This window comes from Borostomias antarcticus, assembly GCF_949987555.1.
Source record: "Borostomias antarcticus genome assembly, chromosome: 9".
NCBI lineage: Eukaryota > Metazoa > Chordata > Actinopteri > Stomiiformes > Stomiidae > Borostomias > Borostomias antarcticus.
This window is the reverse complement of record NC_140242.1, coordinates 19,348,897-19,371,966: the sequence shown is the minus strand read 5'-3', so window position 1 is coordinate 19,371,966 and position 23,070 is coordinate 19,348,897. Positions and strand designations below refer to the sequence as shown.

Sequence of the window (23,070 nt, the reverse complement as noted above, 5' to 3'; positions counted from 1 at the left end):
TTTGAAAAGGGGATTTTTATGGCCTTACCCTTCATCACCACAGTTTTTAAACGTTGATCTATATCATAAATTATTTAAAAAACCTTATACTTTCTATATACATTTATGTGACAGGTGGGGCACTAGGACCCAGTAGGGAGCACTAGTTAGGAAAGGCTAGAGCCCTACCTGTCACATTTATATGAGTAAAGTTGAATCCAAGTTCCCGGTTCGAGTCCCATCGTTGCCAGAAATGTGTTTACAGATTACTGATTATTGAACATTATATTAGTGATATGGGGCGGCTGTAGCTCAGTTGGTAGAGTGGGTCGTTCAATGATCGAAGGGTCAGTGGTTCGAATCCCAGCTCCGACTGTCCACATGTCGAAGTGTCCTTGAGCAAGACACCAAACCCCAAATTGCTCCCAATGAGCAGGTTAGCACCTTGCATGGCAGCTACGCCATTGATGTGTGAATGTGTGTGTGAATGGGTGAATGAGAGGCCATTGTAAAGCGCTTTGAGTTCCGGCGCTAAGGTGGAAAAGCGCTATAAGTGCAATCCATTTACCATTAATAATCCTACAGTGTATATTTACATTTAGACACTTTTATCCACAGCACATAAAAAAACAAGCACCATCACTTCGATCCACTGGCTAAACTATTGGTGAGCACCATGGGCATCACAGATGAGATACCTTTGGTGGAATCAGTTTTTGGGATGGTGCAAAAGGGAAATCTCCTGTCATATCAATACCTGAAGATGACAATATGGCACATTCAAGTCCTCCCTCATGCACCACCTTACCCCCTCTACTTGAAGGTTACCTGCTTGCCCCAACGGAGTGTGTTTTTGTGTACACAGAAGAGGAGCATTCCCACCTGAAGAGCCTACATACAGCTAACGTTTGAGGTGGCCTATAGAAGTGAGGAGGCAACACAAATGCAGACGTGCACCAGTGTCTGTTGCAGGTAGTTTCTGTATACCCACTACACAGTGCTTAATTTGAGCTTTCTGTATGAGTCCGATGGTATCTGTTCAAGTGGACAATCTCACAACAAACAAGCATGTTCTCTTATTCTATGTATGAATAAGGATTTTCATTCAAAAACTATACTTCAGCCATCAATGATTGGAAAGATAGCTCAAATTAGTAGACAGGTATAAGCCATCTGTCTATAGTGTATTGATACACCATATGTATGTTATGTCCATATTACTTCGACTATAGTTATGCCATCTGTATATAGTGTATTAATATACTATATGTCTATCAAGTCCAAACATATCACATGTTGATTATGTCCATAGTGAATACACACCTGTTCAGCGGACTTGACTTGCTTTTGTGTACTGAATGTGTACTTTTTTTTATAGAAATGTAGGCTATGCTCTTTAACTGTACTGTGTTAAAAAACGTTTTCAAATAAAAGTTACAGATAACGCAATGATTTTGTCTTACTTGATATTAACCTGAGTTACAATAGTACAATAGATTTGAGAACTGTAGAAAATCAGATCAGAATATCAAACAAAATTATGTTAATTATTAATTAATAAACAAAATGTGGTATTGTTAACATAATTAATTGATCAACAGATTGTTCTTCATAGTGCAATAATTAAGCAATAAGACACGAGAGGGAGTGCTTTACTGTGGTTTATTGGCACAGCTGTGGTGCGGCCGCAGGCACGACGCGAAGCGGAGGGCCGTAGTCACCACAGCCGTGCCAATAAACCACAGTAAAGCACTCCCACTTGCTCATGGGAAATGTGGTCTATTTGGGTGGAAAACACTTCCGCTTCCCGAAACTCCTCGTAGGGCCTTTAAATATGTTGTTTCAGACCTCCGCGATTTGACAGCTAGTTCCGACTTTGATTACGATTGCTAGGCAACGCGAGTACGTTATGAGCGATAGGGAGTAGGAATACATTTGGTGATTAACCCAGTGCCATTATAGGGTTTTAAGGCACTGCTTGGAATGCGTCTTAGCCAATCACAATGCGTGGTCGGAACTAGATGTTGTATAATATAGCATATGATTTATATGTAATACCACATGATCCAGGCTAAGAGAATATGTTTTCTTAATACAGTCAGTGTTTATCTGATTTGTATGTCATGAGTCAGATATGATTTTGTTTTATATCTATAGCCTAATTTAAAAAAAAAAAAAGAAAAAAAAAAGGGGGGGGTTGTTTTAATAAAACACAGGTAGGATTCATTGGATTAGTTTTCCCATGGCCATCGCACCGACACCAGCACACAAATAGTTAACGCCGGCTTGCTGCATCAGCTTCCGAGTCTCAAACTAATTTTTCAGAAAAAAGGTTGTCAGCCAAAGAGGTATAATGTTAGATGGATTCTTTCTGGTAAATTGTATATCATTTCAAAATGAGTGCAGAAAGGGGGGAAATGGAAAGAGCCTGTTCTAAAAGCTGTATGGAAGAGGCCGGTGTACTAGCTAGGTGACGTTACCTAGCTAACTAGCGTTAGCGTGTGTGAATGTCATGAGTGAATCATGTGTTCCTAAATCCGTTCATTAGGTGGGCTAGCTTGTAGACTTGTGATATTCCCACTATTTCTTTCTTTGTTGCTTTATTATTATTCTCCTCAGTTTTTTGGCCCATAAACTACTTCTTCATACTTTGTGCTAGAAACTTCATTCAAACTTTAAATGTTTATCGTCTTTAGCTGTTTCCCGGATGTATTCAGATTTTTGATATTTTTTAGTTTTTTAGTAATTTAACTTTTAATAATTTTTGTGCCATTGAAACTGCTGGTGGAATGTTCAGTATCATTATGTTTTTAGTGGTGGCAGCTGTTGCTTTGAAAATATTCACACATTTTGTAAACTGCTGGGACTCGTTTTGAAAGCTCACACACATATTAGCTCACACACTCCACCTACGGCCTTCGTTCTCAGGACATCATAACGTACTCCATCCCCCTGGTCCGCACTGAGAGAGGCAAAAGAGCATTTTCATATGCAGCCCCTTCCTCTTGGAACTCCTTACAGCTGAGTCTTAAGTTGTCCAATTTGATCTCTCTCAAAAGGTTTAAGCGACTATTGCCTGATTTAGTGAGTGTGCCAATATCATGTTCTTGCACTCCAAGATAACTCTCCCCTGTTCTCATCCCCCATGCACTTTGCACTTTTAGACTTCCATTGTTGTTATTGTTACACATAGTCCTGTATGTTTTATTTGTAATTCTGTCCTGTTGTTTGTAATTTAGTGAAACGAGTGTTGAATGATTGTGAACAGGTCACACTTGTAAATGAGTCTTCTGAACTCAATGTGTTTTTTACCTGTATAAATAAAGGTTAAATAAAAATAAAAAAATTATACATCAAAACATTCACACAACTGTGCTGATTCGCACAATGTAAGTATCTAAGCTGTGTGACATAGTTTTCACGGTATGACGATTAGTTCGGCAACTGCGCTCCCCATTGGTGCCGCACTAACTTTTGAGCTGCTAATTTTGCATTTTTACCCTTTTTCTAACTTGTTGCCATGCCTACAGTTTTAACAGCTCATACACATATTATACATCAAAACATTCACACAACTGTGCTGATTCGTACAATGTAAGTATCTAAGCTGTGTGACTTACCGTTTTTGAGGTATGACGATTTGTTCGGCAACTGCGCTCCCCATTGAAACATATGGTGCCGCACTAACTTTTGAGCTGCTAATTTTGCATTTTTACTCTTTTTCTAACTTGTCGCCATGCCTACAGTGTTTAAGCTATACGGACATATTATACATAGAAATGTTCTGCAAGTTCTCAGGATTCCTATGGTATCAATATATAAGCTGTAACATTTATAATTTTCGCGATAGAGCTGTCTGAAGCAGACCATGTCTAGGATCAGAGTGTCAGTTGGGATTAGACTGGTGGCAGCTGTTGCTTTAAAAAAAAAAATTGTGTGCATGTGCAGCCTCTCTTAAAGGTACAGGCACCCTATTATAACTAATGTGGTAGCACAGAACTCTGCCAAAGTGGAACAGAGACACATGATCTTCACTGGTGGGGGCCGGTGGGTAGCCCGGCGAGGAGTAAACCATCCCTGACTGGCTATGACCAAAAGGGGCGTGGCCTCGCCACCACGCCACTATTCACACCACAGAACCCACTTTTCAGCCCCTGAGTGGGCTAGAGACACACAGTCTTCAATGGTGGATGCATGGAAATTGCCCGGAGGTCACTGTACTGTCCCCGACTAGCTGTGACCCAAGGGGGCGAAGCCTAACCAGCACGCCACTATCCACGCCACAGGCCCCACAACTCAGCCCCTGAGTGGGTTAGAGACACACGGTCTTCACCGGTGGAGTCAGGTAGGTGGCCCGGAGAGGGGTACACTGTCCCTGACTGGCTGTGACCCAAGGGGGCGGAGCCTAAGCACCACGCTACTATCCACGCCACGGGCCCCACAACTCAGCCCGAGTGGGCTAGAGACACATGGTCTTCATCGGTGTGGGCGGGTAGGAGGCCCAGATAGGGGTACACGGTCCCCGACCAGCTCTGACATGAGGGGGTGGAGTCTGGTCACCAGGCCACTGTCCACGCCACGGACCCCACAATTCAGCCCGAGTGAGCTAGAGACGCACGGTCTTCACCGGTGGGTGCATGTAGATTGCCCGGTCCATAGTAGTTCTAGCTAGTGTTGTCACGATACCAAAATTATGACTTCGATACGATACCTGCCCAAAATATCTCGATACCGATACCAAAACGATACCACGGCGAAAATCTAAAACATAATGGAAAAGTAATGGAATAATAGATGACAGAACATGGAACTTTAAATTTTTGGCTTTTTTTAGTGCCCTGTTCAGTCTTTTTGCATCTTTTGAGTCTTTATCATATTTCCTGTAGCTTTCAAACACAGCTGGAAGGGAAGCCTGCCTCGACTTGGTGGTTTGGGATTGTGCTGGCATCTGTTTGTCTGTGTGGGGAGAAATCAATAAATTATGCATATGTTGTTGCAAACTGAGATAATCAGAAAAACTCAAAAAGCTTATTATTATTATTATTAATTAACTCAGGTCTATTGAAGCATTTTTGCTATTCCAAATCATCAGAAGGGATAATTGTCTCACGGTTAACAGTTCTCTCGCGGGAACATGTCTATATTCCCCGGGTCCTATGTTCCCCCCAAAAAAGGGTTCTATGTTCCCCGGGTCCTATGTTCCCCAGGTTCTATGCTCCCCGGGTCCTATGTTCCCCCCAAAAAAGGGTTCTGTGTTCCCGTGTCCTATGTTACCCTGAAACGCGAAAGAAAAACGTGATTATGCCATCACATGTTAATGACAAAAGGGGCAGATTATGCACCTATTTTAGAAAGGTTGCATTTTCATCGCAATAATCGCAGAATTCCGTGCAAAATGCGAGGCTTGCATGATTTCATGCCCTCATTTTTTCACATCAAGTTTCAGAAATGTTGCATGTTAACTTGACATGGATCAGATGTAGCCTAGCCTAGTGATGTGCAATGCATGACGCCACAGTAGGCTACCCAAAGCAGCTCTGACTATAATGTAGGCTATTCTAGATTGTAAGGCTAGCCTACTATTGGTTTTATGTCAATGAATGGAGAAGCTGATTGATGCCTTCGTGAAGTTGACAGTGTCCCAGTCCAAACCCATCCTGCTGTGAGTTGGGATATGGCTCATGAGAGGCGCAAATCCATTGGGGAAAAATCTCTGTGGAGAGAGGATCCGCTCGCAGTACAAATGATAGTCACTCAACCACTATGCGCTTGAAATAACTGAAGTTTAATAAATAGGCCATCACACACATAGGCCTATGAAAAAATATAGACAACAGTTATCTAATTTGGTGATAGGCTAACTTCAGAAAATAAAAATAAAAAATAAAAAGGAGAAGAACTAAAACATTCAACCCTGCATATTCCATTACCTAATCATTGCATTTTTGTGTGTAAGAAAACAAGAAACAGCACACTTGGCCTCCAGTGGTTTCTTATTTTCTTCCATTAGCTATTGTTTTAAATCATCATATTTTACCAGATTTTTTCGCATTAAATCATGCCATGGCATTAAATCATGCCATGGCATAATCATGTTTATCTTTCACGTTTCACGGGGAACATAGGACCCGGGGAACATAGAACCCTTTTTTGGGGGGAACATAGGACCCGGGGAACATAGGACCCGGGGAACATAGGACCCTTTTTTGGGGGGAACATAGGACCCGGGGAACATAGGACCCTTTCTTGGGGGGAACATAGGACCCGGGGAACATAGGACCCGGGGAATATAGGGGTGACCCCTCTCTGGCTCTAGGAGGTCGGAGCAGGTATTGCTTTTTTTTTGTCACACGTGTGCTAGGCAGAGAGCTAGGCTTGCAGCCAGGCTGCATCTATGCTAGCTAAAAGTCTCATGCTACGGATGAAAATTAGCTTCTCTAGCTATCATCTGGTGCAATAAATGTATTGTGCATTCATACATTCAAACATAAGGTAGGCTAAATATCCTTCGGTTGTATTCAGTACTGGTGTTGCTGTTGTGTGTATCTTATCTTCTATCACATTCGCTAACCTGTCACTCTTTGAATTGTTTGTGTAAGTCGGCATGTCTGTCTGCAAGATGCTTTGCCAGGTTGGTCGTATTGGCTCCTTTGGTTGGTATAGATTTGTAGCATGGTTTACAGATGGGCTTTGTAATGTCCGTGGGCTTGCCCTCACTGTCGGCTCTGTAAGCGAAATAATGCCAAATTTTGCTGCACGCATCAGCTTTATCGACAAGCTGTGGATGGTCGACATTTGTACTTGTAGCCATCTCAGGTTAACTACCGTCCTGGGGAAAAATGTTGCACTGCTCGCTGCAGAGTGACAGAGCGAGGAGAGAGTGCGCGCACACCCACAAACACACATACTGCCCTGTGACTCGGGGATCTTGGGAGAGAGAAGCAGAGCGCTATTAGCCTACAAACAAACACGGCTTCACTGTCGCATGAACGCAACTCAATATATACGGTTCTTATTAAAACACTGTCTTTCTTAAAGTATCGATACTTTAAATTTGGGTATTGTACCGTTTTTGACAACAGAGTATCGCGGTACTTTCCTAGTATCGATACACCGTGCAACACTAGTTCTAGCAGTAGCTGTTAGATACAGCTGCAGCAGCTAGCCCACCTCACATTTTCTCCAGGAAATATACTTTCTGGTTTGATTTGGACTTCTCAGACGATGATCAAGCTGAAATGAAAAGCCAGCATGATGCAAGAGGCAGCTAGTAATATGCAAGAGGTATTAGGAGGAAGAGGAAGTACTTAGTTTGCATTATGTAGGCTACAGCATAACATATTATTTTTTTATATTTTTCGATTTGAGAGCAGAAGGAGATTGTCAGGAGGAGGATCCCTTGTGTGTCATTGAAGACACTGACAGTGAAAGAGCAGGTACCTCTAGGCTGTGTGACGAGTGTGTCTAGTAAACAGGTTCTAAATGCATACAGTTAGTAGCCTTATTGTAATGGTTTGCATTTGTAATAACAATGATTGGAATATGGATTATTAGTTTGCATTTATACTGTAGGTAGGCTACAGCATAACATACTGTATGATTTTATATTTTCAGATTTGAGAGCAGAGGGAGATTGTCAGGAGGAGGATCCCCTATGTGTCAGTGAAGACACTGAACATGCAGGCTGTGAGAGGAGTGTCTAAACAGATCCTAAATGCATACAGTTAGTAGCCTAATTGTAAGGGTTTGCATTTGTAATAGGCTATGTAAGGAGTGGCCCTATACAGGAGGAGTAGGCTAGAAACTAGCCCTGGTCCAGTGTGTTAGACTATTCTATATATTTATTTGGATGTGGAATTTGGGCTGTACGGTAGACTACTGTTTACTCCCTCAAGTGAATTAACGTATCCCCAGGCAGATCCATATCTAGAAGTAACTTAAGCTAGTTGTCTGTCTCGCTTCTTATTCATTTTACTCTGAAATAACTTGAATTGAACTTAATTTCTGGGGGTAAGCAGCTAGGAACAGTAGTTAGCTATGTATGGCTATTTATTTATAATATTTAGTTACACTATCATTTCCCAGACCTTCCGGGCTAAGCCCCGGATGTCTTCCAGCTCTAGAGACGCCCCTGTTCCTCCACCGTCTAGAGTAACCAGCTGAGCAGCCCTCAGCTCTTTCACTTTCCTTTGCAAACGCTCTTTGCAAACTATTTTGCAACTTTTTTCCATTGGATTTGTGTTCGCCCCAAACGTTTGCAGAAATAAGCGCATGGTCTGAAAGTAGTTTGGTGAACTGAAATGACGGTTGGCACGCACACTCTGCTTAGGGAGTAACAGAGGGATCAGAGTAGCAGAGCGCTACTCACAGCACACGCACACACACACACAGCCCAGGAGGATCAGAGTAGCAGACAGAGAGAGAGACGCACGCACACTGCCCCGACACACTGCCTTGATGCAACTCTGAAATACAGCTGATCCTTGAAATACGGCTCATTCTTAAAGTACTGGTACTAATAAAATGGGGTATTGTACTGTTTTTGACGGCAGGGTATCGCGGTACCTTTCTAGTATCGGCATACCGTGCAACACTAGTGCATATATATGATAATTTTCATATTATTTGACTGCTTGTATCAATCTGCAGAAGACCCCAATGCCTTTCTTCAGACGAGACCACTCTTCAGCCTTGTTGTGATCGTCTGTCAAACCAACTGCATACTAGCCACTGGAACCATGCCTGTGGCGATCTTCCCAAAAGAGGACATCTAGCGTGGCGTATCTCATGGCGTATTATTACACGTTTCACCTCACATATCCTAAGACACCATCCATGACCGAGACAGGACCTCTTCATATAGGAAGGCTATGACTGAGTGGACAAAGTTCAATGACTAGGGTTGCACAACAACCATTTCTTGTTTCCTGACCTGATAACAGACCTGTATATCAGCCGATCCAAGAACTGATACAATGACCTTTAATATAGGCGCGGCATTCACCTGTTTTACAGCAAAGTCTTAAAGAACTGTTAGATTTGTATTTTGCCAAAGTTTCCACGGGTACATTTATGAAACATTTACTTCATTTTCCCCTTGACCACCAATGGTCTGTCGTCTCATTTTGCATCCTGTGTTCTGCTCATATTGCAGTGTCCTTAATAACTACTCTCATGCACAACATTCCCCACGTACACTTCCTACACTGTCCCACCTGGCTGGTGATGCAGAGAAGCTACATGAAGGTAAGCGTCTCTCAGCTAAGTACACAGAGTAGCTACATTAGACTTACCTCTCAGATTACCAAACTATAAACACACAGACCAATAGACAGTCACACAGTCTTTTCTGCCCATCTCTTTCTCCCTCTCCCTCTCCCTCTCCCTCTCTCTCCCTCTCCCTCTCCCTCTCTCTCTCTCTCTCTCTCCCTCTCTCTCTCTCTCTCTCTCTCGCGCTCTCTCTCGCACTCTCTGTCTGGCTGAATCCCATTTCTCTCTTTTTCACCCCTACCGTTTTCCCCTTGGAACAGTGTCAAGGACTAGTGGGTTGAAATGTTCGCCTTGAAACGGAACACCCCTTCAAGACCGATACGTCATCGGTAGGTCCTCTAGTCTAATCTGCACAGAGCGGTAATAAGTGCAGCAACTTTGTTGATGGACTAGTTAAATTTCAAATGTCACTCATATACTATTAAAGGGGGGAAATGTGACATGGAAATGTGTCAGAATGCGGGACTGTCATTCACAAATCAGCCTAAAAACAATGTTGTTAGCTAAGACAGCAGCATGTCATAGCGATTTTTTGTGAGGCAATGCTTGTTCTAAAGAAAAGATCTATAATTGAAACAATAGTATCATCGTTTTTGAATCTTTCTTAAAGAAAATATTAGGCTACATCTGTGCTTTTCTTTTGCTCCGAGTCCGATTGTCCGCCGTATGTTAGCCTACCCACAACGCACCACGACAGAAATTAGAGCAAGCGGCAAATATCTAAACCATTTGCCAAGATAAGGCTGTGGTCGGTGGTGTACCATGAGCGCTGACAGCCCACTCGTCTTGATGGCTAGCTAGCTCCGAAAACATCGGATCAAATTGGCTCTATCTTGATCAATTGACCACAGGTTTGAAGTTAAACAAGTACATTCCCGCCTATGTAGCCCTCGCCCTTACCCCTAAACTTGACACCCTCGAGGATTGGGATGACCCTACCCCTAAACGTGAACGCGCAAAATGAAGTGTTACGGCCAAGGGGTGAGTTGGGAGTTCCTCTTCAGCTCAGCTGCTGTTCAAAGAGACACCTGTCTGCTCCAAAGTTCACTGTGCTTTAAGGTGGTGAAACTGCCCACTACACTAACATACATACACACACACACAAACACATACTCGTTTGACATGTACGAGTAGGAAGTTCCATACCTTTAGATGGAGAACTGCTCCGATCATCATCACCAAGACGAGTCCTGCCGACACAGAAAACACACTCTTTTACACCCTCAACACACAACCGCATACACACACGCAAAACACACCCAGCCACCCACACTCACGATGCACAGCCTCCCGTCTCCCCCGCTAGCGTCATGAGGACAGACCTGTCCCACTGCTCTCTGCCACTAAAGCCATTCAGCCAGTTTCTGGAGCAGTCGGACACGTGTGAGAACAGCCAGCCAGTCACCTGGCCTGCTTATCTAATAATAACCACTACCCCTTCCCGGCCTGTTACACAATGGCCGGCCAGCCAGCCAGCCAGGGTGCTAGCCTGTACCAGTGCCGTTCATATCTGTGTTATGGGGTCAAACTCCACCTGCATCCCTCCTCTCTCTGTCCCACACCTGTTTGGGCTGCTGCTGTGTGTACGGTAGGGCAGGACAGTACAGCCTGTATCTGTCTGTCTGTAGGCATATCTATACCTGTACAACAGGGTTGCATAAAGACCAGCGCTGTTGTTGACATTGTGGAAGCCAAGGAGCCCATGACCCACATGTCCTGTTTGCTTTCACTCTCTCTCCCTCCCCTCCCTCTCTCCCTACCTCCCTTCAACTCTCTCTCCCTTCAACTCTTCCTCCTTCCCTCCCTCCCCTCAACTCTCCCTTCAACTCTCCCTCCCTTCAACTCTCCCTCCCTCTCTCCCTCCCCCCTCCCTTCAACTCTCCCTCCCTCTGTCCCCGCCTCCCTCCAACTCTCCCTCCTTTCAACTATCCCTCTCTCCCTCCCTCCAACTCTCCCTCCCTCCCTCCCTTCAACTCTTCCTCCTTTCAACTATCCCTCTCTCCCTCCCTCCAACTCATCCTCCCTCCAACTCTCCCTCCATCCTTTCAACTCTCCTTCCCTCCCGTCCTCTTTCTCGCTCTCTCTTTTTTCAATACTCTCTCGCTCTTCCTATCTGACTTACACTCTCTCTCATGTCCTCCCTAATCTCCAACTCTCTCTCTCTCTCTCTCTCTCTCTCTCTCTCTCTCTCTCTCTCTCTCTCTCTCTCTCTCTCTCTCTCTCTCTCTCTCTCTCTCTCTCTCTCTCTCTCTCTCTCTCTCTCTCTCTCTCTCTCTCTCTCTCTCTCTCTCTCTCTCTCTCTCTCTCTCTCTCTCTCTCTCTCGTAATGCCTGACTGAACAAACAGGTAGTGCACCACGGACGTTTGTTCTGTAAACCTGTTCGTCCCTCGTCAGATGAGGCGCTGATACAGACTCCTTAAAACAAACGGAAAAACGGGGGGGGGGGGGAGGTGTTTCTCTGAAGTTTCCAGCAGTGCACAGCAAAGATACAAACAAAGGCTAGCAACAGGAAAATGGGTTCTTAGTTCTAGGCCAGTCTTCATCTACAGTGTAATGGTTCTTAGTTCTAGACCAGGCTTCATCTACTGTACAGTGTAATGGTTCTTAGTTGTAGACCAGGCTTCATCTACAGTGTAGTGGTTCTTAGTTCTAAACCAGGCTTCATCTACAGTGTAATGATTCACATTTCTAGACCAGGCTTCATCTATACTGCCCTACAAAGGCAAAAGACCTTAACTCGCCAGAGTGCAGAACTGAGAAAAATGACTTTAAAGTTTTTTTTGCTGTCCAGCCAAATCTATTATAGGTAGGATATAAAAATTATGCCAATTATTTGTTTTTATATTAAGTAATTTATCTACATAAAAATATTTAGTTCAAACTTGACCTTTGACCCTTATTTGGAAGTTACTGTACTTGTTGTCTGCAAATAATGAGTCATGCCATGTCATCTACTGATCATGGCACAATTAGGCTTGATGTAATATAAAAATAAATATAATATAATGTAAATGAGTATGAATTCATGTGTATTTGAAGGCATTACAAACTCACACATCATTAGGACCTATTTATTATATTATGACAAGGGTGCCCACACTGTCATGGAGATCTAATTCACTGGATGAATTATAATTATATAAATAATTTTTTAACCTATAGGTGGTTAAATACCTTGTGTAAACCATTCCATAGAATGGCTGTGACCACAGCATTATGAAGATCGAAAGAAAAAAAGAGATCTTAATTCAGAGCGAACATGATTGGATGTTGTTTTTTTGGACATCACAAACGTCAACAGCCGTTCAGTCAACAAACACGCTATTCTCTTCTACACTCGCGGCTCACATTCTCTGCGCTACGATCGTTGTTGGTGCCGAGAATATTGTCGTCGTCATTCGTCAGCAACAATCCGATCGTAGCGCAGAGAATGTGAGCCGGAGAATAGCCAGTCTGCGCGCTGGCCTGTGCGCATGCGTGCTGGAGCAAGTGGGGAAAGGCGTGTAAAGATCATATTACAGAGGCTAAAGACCCCGTATTTGAAAACCACAACAATGGCTCGCGTTGAGGAATCTCAACTGTCGATTCATTCAATCTGATTGATGAAAACCGTTTAGCGGCCGAAAATGGATTTTGAGAAACTGCATTCTCGGTGCCCCGATCACCGTCATTACATGGATATACTGGCTCGCGCTGGATTTTAAATTTCTTCTACAGACCTCCGAACTACACCAAAGTGATCTCGGTGAGTCAAATAAGGTCCAGGTTGTCAAAAACGAGCATTGCCCTTTAAGGTCTTTTGGCTTTGTAGGGCAGTATAGTGCAATGGTTCTTAGTTCTAGACCAGCCTTCCTCTACCGTGTAGTGGTTCTTAGTTCTAGACCAGGCTTTATCTACAGTGTAGTGGTTCTTAGTTCTAGACCAGGCTTCATCTACAGTGTAGTGGTTCTTAGTTCTAGACCAGGCTTCATCTGCAGTGTAATGGTTCTTAGTTCTAGACCAGCCTTCCTCTACCGTGTAGTGGTTCTTAGTTCTAGACCAGGCTTCCTCTACAGTGTAGTGGTTTTTAGTTCTAGACCAGGTTTCATCTACAGTGTAATGGTTCTAAGTTCTAGACCAGCCTTCCTCTACCATGCCGTGGTTCTTAGTTCTAGACCAGGCTTGCACTACAGTGTAATGATTCTTAGTTCTAGACCAGGCTTCCTCTACAGTGTAATGGTTCTTAGTTCTAGACCAGGCTTCGTCGGCGGTGTAGCTGTGAGCAGACGGTGAGACCGGAACACACCTGCAGTCCTTCAGCCAGCTGGTTATGTTGTTGGGGATCGGTCCTGGAGGAGGGAGAGTGAGAACGCAGTGAGAGCGAGAACAGGTCAGGTGGTGCCGCGCGAGCACAGCCCGCCACGCTACTGCAGACGCTGAGAGGGTCGTTTATTTGTACACGTCTGGCGGGCGTCGCCTTGGAATCGTTTTGCGGGAGCGCCATGGCTTTCCGCCAGTGCACCGTGAGGTCTGAATGTGTAAAAGCCGTGTGGCCTGTGGCTAGACGGCCCCGAAGGAGGCATGGACGGACGGACAGACATACCTGCATCTTCGGCGGAGGCAGGCTTCTCCCAGGGGGCGCTCTGAGCGCGAGCAAGAGGAGGAGCATGAGGAGGAGTCAGAGGAAGGCTGTCCTCTGGCACCTCGTCCAGAGATTCGGGCCCCTGCCAGGAGGCCTTGCTCTGGGCCCAGGCCCTCCTTTTCATGGAGGCCAGTCTTACGTGCTGCCTGGCTGGGCAAGGGCTCTGCGACGGATCCCCTGGACCTTCTGCCTCACCCAGGCCTTCCCTCTCCGGACCTCCCCTCTCCAGGTCTCCCTCCTCCAGGGTTCCCGTCTCTGGACCCAGCGGGCCGGGCTCCAGGCGCTCCGTGTCCATGGTTCTGGAGGCGCTGCTGGCTGTCTGGCACTGCTCCATGGCCCAACCCAGTCCTTGTGTGGCGCCGGTACCGGTCCTCCTCTGTCCGTGGTCAGGCTGCTACAGTGGGGGGGGGCACACCTGGGGGGGGGGGGCACGAGGAAAGATGAGTTCAGGTAACATCACATCTCTGCTAGGTCTCTCTCTCTCTCTCTCTGATCTCTCTCTCTCAGATCTCTCTCTCTCAGATCTCTCTCTCTCAGATCTCTCTCTCTCAGATCTCTCTCTCTCAGATCTCTCTCTCTCAGATCTCTCTCTCTCAGATCTCTCTCTCTCAGATCTCTCCCTCTCAGATCTCTCTCTCTCTCAGATCTCTCTCTCTCAGATCTCTCTCTCTCAGATCTCTCTCTCTCAGATCTCTCCCTCTCAGATCTCTCCCTCTCAGATCTCTCCCTCTCTCTCTCTCATCATAGCCTTGATTCCAAAACGTCCGGACAATGAAGCGAGGTTGAGCGCCGTGACTCTGATCTCCGTGATGGCTGTCACGAGATGGTCTGTCGCCACGTCGTGCCCCCCCCCCCCCCCCCCACTGCTCCCAGACACAGAGCATGGGACAGGCCAGGGAGGGATAGAGAGTGGGAGAGAGGGAGGGATGACTAGAACAGGAAATGTGTGTTTAGTGGGAAGATTAGGCACTGGAGCAGAGTCATTTCCTGTTTGGCATCAGAGCTACTGGAGAGAGGGATGGAGGGAAGGACAAAACCTCAGGGAGAGAGATAGAGAGACAGGGGAGGGGGGGGTCTATTCTTAGCCTGGTCCTACTCCCAAAGCCCTCAGTAGATAGACAAGAATGAAACAAACACCAAAGACCCTTTCAGTTTCACCACAGCAACAATAGCAGCACCACCCCCACAACACGCAGCATGCTAGCAGGCCGGCTATGGGGGACTGGAGACATGAAGAACAGCAAGACACAAACACTCTGTGGGAGTTAAACCTGACCTCGGCGCTAAATCTCAACAGCCTCGCTGAAGGGCTAGTAGAAACGGAGAGAACTCACAGGATCTGACGGGCCACTACCGTCTGACGAATAGCCGCGGCTCCGCACTGTCACTCTCCTCCTCCTCCTCTCCTCCCTACCCTCTTTCTCTCTTTCACAGCATCTTCCTCCAGTCCCCCCCCCCCCCCCCCCCTCCCCTTCTCAGGTCTGAGAGTGCCTCTCTCTCAGCTCGGCCTCCGACTCAGTGGTATAAACACCGTAGCAGAGCTATCATCCTGGCTCATCTTCAGTGTCCAAAGTAAAAAGCAAGTCTATTCTCAGGCTCTATTTTTAGACCCAGGCCTGACCTGCACCACATTACACCCGCCTTCCACCCCTGCCCAAAAAATCCGCCCCCCCCTCTGTTCTGATCAGTCCAGTTCTGCAGAGCCCAGGAGAGAATGTCCCGGTTCCCATTAACCCCTCCTCACCCCCCCACCCCCCGATCCCAGCACTCCCACATCTCAGAACTCCCACATGTTTTTGGTGAGTCATGACAAAACCCACGTCCCTCACTTACAGAGCATTCTCCAAGTTCAACAGAACAACCCCCTGCCCCTTCCACACGGACACACACGGACACACACTCACATGGACACACAAACACTCTTTCTCAAGCTTAGGCACGTACTCTCAAACTCACACTCCATCATCCTTAAAACGCAACCTCTTCAAGAAGTACTACCAGGATCCTCCATCTTAAGCACCTATTATATTTTTTGTGTGCTTCTCTTGTACTTTGGTTTCAGCACTAGATTATGCTCTTAGTCTCTTGTTTTCGAAAGAAGATGCACTTGTGAGTTCTGGCAAGTAGTAGTACACTACCTACGTTAAATGCAATTACTGTAAGTCACTTTGGATAAAGGTGTCTGCTAAATGACTGTAATGTAATCTAATGTAATGTCATCAATATTTAACCATATTTACAGTGCACATGGTCCAGAGAAGTCCCATATGTGTTAAAACCACGTATCCTCCAGGTTACAGTGGAGAGAGCGTGCAAAGCCAAGGCTAGTAGGCCTCAGGCCCACGTCAGCCAGCGATGGTCTCCCCTGTCCTACAACACCATGACTGCTCGGCCAATCACGGTCTCCCTAGTCCTACAACACCATGACTGCTCGGCCAATCACGGCCTCCCCAGTCTTACAACACCAGGACTGCTCGGCCAATCACGGTCTCCCTAGTCCTACAACACCATGACTGCTCGGCCAATCACGGCTTCCCCAGTCCTACAACACCATGACCGCTCAGCCAATCACGGTCTCCCCACTCCTACAACCCCATGACTGCTCAGCCTATCACGGTCTCCCCAGTCCTACAACCCCATGACTGCTCGGCCAATCACGGTCTCCCCAGTCCTATAACACCATGACCGCTCGGCCAATCACGGTCTCCCCAGTCCTACAACACCATGACCGCTCGGCCAATCACAGTCTCCCCAGTCCTACAACACCATGACCGCTCGGCCAATCACGGTCTCCCCAGTCCTACGACACCACGGCTGCTCGCTGCCGTTCGTCCTCCCCGGAGGCCCCCACCTGTCCTGATTGTAAAGGTAGCCCAGGTCTGTCCCCCTGGGAGAGGGCTGCTACCGCTACCCTTCCTGTTCAGAACCACAGACGTGCTGACGACGGTGTAACAAGGTTCTGGTGGAGCGAAAGGAGCAGGGGCGGGGGTCCTGGGGAGGTCAGGGGGGACATGTCCCCCCCCCCAATATTTGAGATCATTAAAATTGTCCCCTCCAATATTTAGATTGGGGTAGTGGCATTCAAATGACCATACAGCCGCGTAGGAAGATGTCCCCCCCAAAAAATACCCGCCACTGGATAGGAGAGTTTAGCAGCATACCGTAGTAGTGAAGCAGTAGAAGAGTTTACCAGGGTATTAGTAGAGCGGTTTACCGCTGTATCTAACCGATTTTGTAGACATGCTTGTATAGCAGGCACTGCAGCAGATTAGATCAGCCCCAACAAGGACCGGTCAACACTCCGATCTGTCTAGAAGGCCTTCAGCGTGACCTTTCCCTGCCAGACATCATGGTGCACACACGCATGCACCCACACACATGCACGCACATGCACCCACACACTCGCACACACATGCACTCACACCTACACACTCGCACGTGCACACACACACTCTCACACACACTCACCTGCGCGCGCGCGCGCACACACACACACACACACACACACACACACACACAACCACACACACACACACACACACACACACACACACACAATCTGTCCGCCTGACGCCCAGCCTGGCATTGTAGTATTGTCTTGGAGCAAGGCAGGATAGCAGGCCAGCAGAGCAGAACAGTCTATGGGGACTGATGACTGCGGGGGGGAGGGAGGGGGGGGGGGACCCCGGGCCCCTTCCTGTGGCCTTTTCCCGCGGAGCTTGACTCTTGCTGATAACCTGATAACCCACCAGCGGCTCAGATCCGGGACCGGGGTCCGTGTTGCGCCATTCCAGACCGTCGGCTTACACACAGCCTCAGCTCTTGCCCACCCGAGGGCGGTTGTTCTCAAAGTAAAAATAAACGAAGACAATACGTCCCACGAGTCTATGACACATCGCACTGTTCTATACGACGCGTCCTAGGACACCACTATTCTACACGACCCGTCCTAGGACACCGCTGTTCTACACGACGCGTCCTAGGACACCGCTGTTCTACACGACGCGTCCTAGGACACAGCTGTTCTAGAATGTAATACGACCCGGTTCATAAGCGGTGGCCGTCTCCTCGCACTTCACAACTTAAGAGTTTCTACATTTGCAGAGAAAGAACCGAATTTAATTCCCAGAACTCTTTGCTGTTGTGCAGTACGTGAATCGGGTTTAAGATGTCAGATTCTTCAAGAACACACCACTCTTGTTCTAGAGCAGTCAGTGTGTGTGAGTGTGTGTGTGTGTGTGTGTGTGTGTGTGTGTGTGTGTGTGTGTGTGCGCATGTGGAACAAACACAAGGACAAACAGTGTGTACCAGCCGTAGCTCAGCGTCAGTGCAGGCAGCACGCCGGGCCAGGTTGAGGTGAGGCTGCCTCGTACCGTTTCCTGTCTCCGTGCTCCTCTGACGTCCGTACGACGGTACGCGACCTTCATTCTTACAGGCTCCGCCCCGCTCCGGGCTCCCTAATCTGCCATCCTTCCACCCTCCAATCCCCCGTACCGTCCTACCCCCCACCTATCCCCATATCAACCCTCCACCACCCTGCCCCACTCAGCCTTGCTGGACCATCCCCCAGACCCTCTCCCCCTCTTCATCCCCCAGACCCCCCCTCCCCCCTCTTCATCCCCCAGACCCCCCCTCCCCCCTCTCCATCCCCCAGACCCCCCCTCTCCATCCCCCAGACCCCCCCTCTCCATCCCCCAGACCTTCTCCCCCTCTCCATCCCCCAGACCCCCCCTCCCCCCTCTCCATCCCCCAGACCTTCTCCCCCCTCTCCATCCCCCAGACCCCCCCTCCCCCCTCTCCATCCCCCAGACCCCCCCTCCCCCCTCTCCATCCCCCAGACCCTCTCCATCCCCCAGACCCCTCTCCACCCCCCAGACCCCCTCCCCCCTCTCCACCCCCCAGACCCCCTCCCCCCTCTCCATCCCCCAGACCCCCTCTCCCCCGTCTCCATCTCCCAGACAGGCAGCGTGGTCCAGGCGGGGTGTCACCGCCGTGTACCGGGACACCAACATGCTCATAACACGGGTTAATCATTAGCGTTGCCCTGGCAACCACAGGCCGCTGAGAAACAAACATATGGCTGAGGAGGGGGGGGGGGGGGGAGAGGTAGAGTCAGGTGAGTAGCTAGGAGGCTGTGTTGGGTTGGGGGGGGGTAGAGTCAGGTAGGTAGCTAGGAGGCTGTGTTGAGGTTGGGGGGGTTAGAGTCAGGTGGGTAGCTAGGAGGCTGTGTTGAGGCTGGGGGGGTTATGCATGTTAACTTCAGCGGGGTGGGGGCTGCTACAGCAGAGTGGTCTGTCTGTGGGCCTCTAGCCAACATCATTTCCTGTGTCCAGAACCCCTCGTCCAGAACCCCTCGTGCTCCGCTCTGCCCTCAAAACAAGACAAAACACACAAACACAGACACACACACAAACACACACACCCTACAGCACAGCTACGTGACTGACAAGGTCTTTGTGTGTGAGCAGATAAAGCACCTCTACGTAACAGACTGTGCGGGGTCTCTGGATGGAGTCAAATTGCTGCCATAATTCCAAACTGCAAAGAAAAAATTTGAAAGTTTAAAACTCGTTGTTTGAGAGCTTGAAAAATGTTTAGCAATACTGAAACTATATTTTGAAGGCTTGAACAATGTTTTGAAAGGCTGAAAAAAAAGATTTTAATCTTGATTTGTATTGGAGTTTAACTTCTTCTTCTTCATCTTCCACTGCTGCAGAACTCTTTTTCAGTGTTTCTCTAAGACATCAGAGTTTTGAATGTGGCACTAATTCTCCTGTGTAACCAGGTTTGAAACCTTGTAAGAGGTGATCTGAAAACTGGTGTTGGAAAAAATGTTTTGAAACGTTGAAACTCGAGATTTGAAAGGGCAAATCTTGCACACGTTTTGCTACTGTAAGTATTCGTTCAGAGCTGAGATCCATTCAAGTTCTACTTTTCAGAGGTTTGCCCACACAGCTGTTGCGTCACCAGGCTGCGAGCTTTAGAGTCACATGATTTTTGGCAGCGTTCTCTCGCTCTGTTTTGAAACTCTGAAAGATCAGTTTGAAAGTCTGAAGCTGGATTTGAAACTTTGATAGCTGGGTTTGAAACTCTGAATGAGTAACGACATTAAATATACAATCAATAAATACAGTAGCACTAAACCAGTGAGGACTATTTCATTTCAACCCGTATTTACCAACGCATGATACATTTATTCGATTCAAGGCACACCCAAACACAGCTGTTCAAGTGCCACAGTCGTTAATGCAGCAGACTTGTAACATGAGGCTCACAGGTTCAACTCCTCGTCCTATCATTTGATGTTTGAGGGTAGAACCTTTAGAATTCTATTAAATTGTAATTAATAAGAATACTTATTATTTTCTGTTATTTGTATTATTATTATTTATTAATGTGTGTATTTATTATTTTATTACTTGTTACATAACAATGTGGCTCTTACAAACGTAACGGTAGCACTTTACAATAAGGGTACATTAATAAGGATTATTTAATGCATTATTAAGCATGAAGTAACAGTTAACTAATGTCTCTATTAACCATTTACTAATGTTATTTATGTTAACTAAGGTTAACTCACCTAACCCTAACCCTAACCTTAACTAAGGTATTAATTAACATTAGTAACCTAACCTAACCCTAAATAAGCATTAGTTAACAGTTAACTAATGTTTTTTGTGACCCTTATTGTAAAGTGTGACCAACGTAACTACAACGATGGTACAGTAGCCTATCCCTCAAGGTCTGTAGCTGTGCACTTCATAAATAGTTTTTTTTTATTTTTTTTTATTTTTTTTTAAAGGTCAGTTTGTTGGCAATTCAAACTGATTGAAAACTGAACAGCTGATGTTGCACAGCAAAAGCAGTACATTTTGTTCATGGCTAGTTGCTTTCGAAATCCTATCAATCAAACTATCGAATTCAGCCCAACACCTGCGGCAGACCGGCAAACATTTTAAATGGAATGGAGCGGTCACCGCCAACAGCACAATAGAAGCCCTGGCTGGAACTCGCTAACGTTAGTAGCACTCCCCACACACACATACACAATCCATTAGCCCACTGAATATCATGTTTTTCATTCGGCTAGGAAACATATCCATACTGTTTATTTGAATATGAATGAACTTGTAGCGCGGGAGGGGGTTATAGGCCCTATTTTTTCATAATGAAACAGCTGTTGCACAAGTCATTCAGGCATTTTGGAACGAGAAAAACCGCAGTAGCCTAGCCTAGTTAGTTTGCTCCAGCTGCAGTGGGCGGAGGAAGACTACTAATGCATGATACACTTATTTGATTCAAGGCACACCAGAAAACGGTAGCCCAAGTGGCACAAGTGTTAGTGCAGCACACTTGTAACATAAGGCTCGTGGGATCAACTCCCCATCCCACCATTTGATGTTTGAGTAGGTAGTAGCCTACCTTTAGAATTCTATTAAAAAAAAAAATTTGTTACAGTAGCTACAGTATTTCTAAACTCATGGCTGTGTCCTAGACTATATTGATAGAAGGGGAATGCCCGCACACTATAGCTCCATGCCACAAAATAACTTTAATACACAAAACAACGTTTCGGTCCTATCTGGACCTTCGTCAGGTTAGTTCTAGACTATCTTAGATCTCATAGGCTATTGTATCTTTGCTTAAGAAATCCTAACTTAACTATTCAATTCTATTTCAAATGGTCGGTCTGCAGTGGGCAGAGAGGCTGAGCACACATAGCTGGTCAGTTTGTTGGCAATTCGATTTGACAACTGGACAGCTGATGTTGCACGGCAAATGTAGTACATTTTGTTCATGGCTAGTTGCTATCAGAGCGGTCACGGCCAACAGCCAACTGCCATGGCTGATCATGTTTTTCGTGGGGCTCGGAAGCACATCCATCCAGTTTATTTTTGAGCTTGTAGCAGTGGGCGTGTGGATGCTACCTCGCAGCAGTAGGAATATTGCTGGTTAATCAGATAAGATAGTTTTTAATATTCCCCAGAGTGGGGAAAATTGGATTTTCTTAGTGGCAAGGTTTTATAGATAGATACAATAAGGTATGAGAGGTATGAGACATCACAGTATAGTGAAATACTGTGCTATACTAGGCCTGCTAGAGTTCATGTTGCATCACTCATGAAGGTAATGCAAATACGCAACATAGCATACATAAGGCATCACAGTGTTCTAAGATAGTACAATACTAATACTAAAATAGGCCTGTTAAATACAACACTAACCTTAGAAGTGACAGCAAAAGAAAGAGGAAGTGATTTGCTAACTCTGGATCTTGTCGAGGGTCGAAATCTCATGAATATAAGTCCCAGTAGCAACTTCAATAATAATGTGTTGCCTTCGTTTTGCTTACAGACTATGTCAATATACACAATATGCAATACAATGTACAATGCACACAATATAATATGAAGAATATAATAGTTTAAACTATAGGCAGTTATAACCTAGACAGTATACTGCCAGACAAATTGAGTTTGCTTGCTCAATAATGCATCCTGGTGGATTTTATGAAACACTGAATAAGCTGGTGGTCTGGAGTGGTCTGAACGGTCCGCTTAACTTCGCTGCCATTGTCGTTGTTGCTCTCACCACGTGGTAGGTTTGGCTGACTGTATGTGTAAAATTCACACTACCAATGCATTGCAAATACAACAGGTAAACGAAGTAGTGTCAGTGTGACCTTCAAGAACCACGTCTCACTGGCAGAATGTACCTGATGAGTCCCACGCATGTTGTCTCATGTTACTAATGGATATATTGTCTATGACGGCATCGACAGTGGGGATGGGCAAATAGCAGCCTACTGACTAATAACTAATCTAATAACTACTACTAACTCTCCTGACCAGACACAAGTGTATGGAATCAAATTGCTGCCATAATTCGAAACTGCAAAGAAAAAATGTGAAAGGCTGAAACGTTGCGTCACCAGGTTGTGAACTTTCAAATCACAATATTTTTGGCAGCGTTCTCTCACTCGGTTTTGAAACTCTGAGAGATCAGTTTGAAACTCTGAAGCTGGATTTAAAACTTTGATAGCTGGGTTTGAAACTCTGAATGCTGGGTTTGAAACTCTGAAAGGTCGATTTGAAACTGAAGCTGGATTTGAAACTTTAAAAGCTGTGTTTGAAACTCTGAAAGGATGGTCTGAAATGAAAAAACGGATGGGATTGACAAACTGACTAGCCGGGGG

At 46.1% G+C, this 23,070-nt stretch overlaps 1 protein-coding gene across 4 annotated transcripts in view; it reads right to left on the bottom strand.

Moving 5' to 3' along the window:
• Positions 1 to 14,091, bottom strand: part of itprid2 (ITPR interacting domain containing 2) — a 33,325-nt gene extending 19,234 nt beyond the window's left edge. For 2 of the 4 annotated variants that reach the window (XM_084443573.1, XM_084443574.1), the window contains exons 1-3: positions 13,833 to 14,091; positions 13,536 to 13,578; positions 10,396 to 10,439 (exon numbers count right to left, since the gene is read on the bottom strand). In XM_084443573.1, the coding sequence (XP_084299699.1) occupies positions 10,396 to 10,439; positions 13,536 to 13,578; positions 13,833 to 13,995 (250 nt within the window). In that variant the 5' untranslated portion in view covers positions 13,996 to 14,091. Of the gene's footprint in view, positions 1 to 10,395; positions 10,440 to 10,526; positions 10,567 to 13,535; positions 13,579 to 13,832 lie in introns of those variants that run through there. The other 2 variants (XM_084443575.1, XM_084443576.1) reach the window with 2 other exon arrangements.
• Positions 14,092 to 23,070: the final 8,979 nt, after the last annotated feature.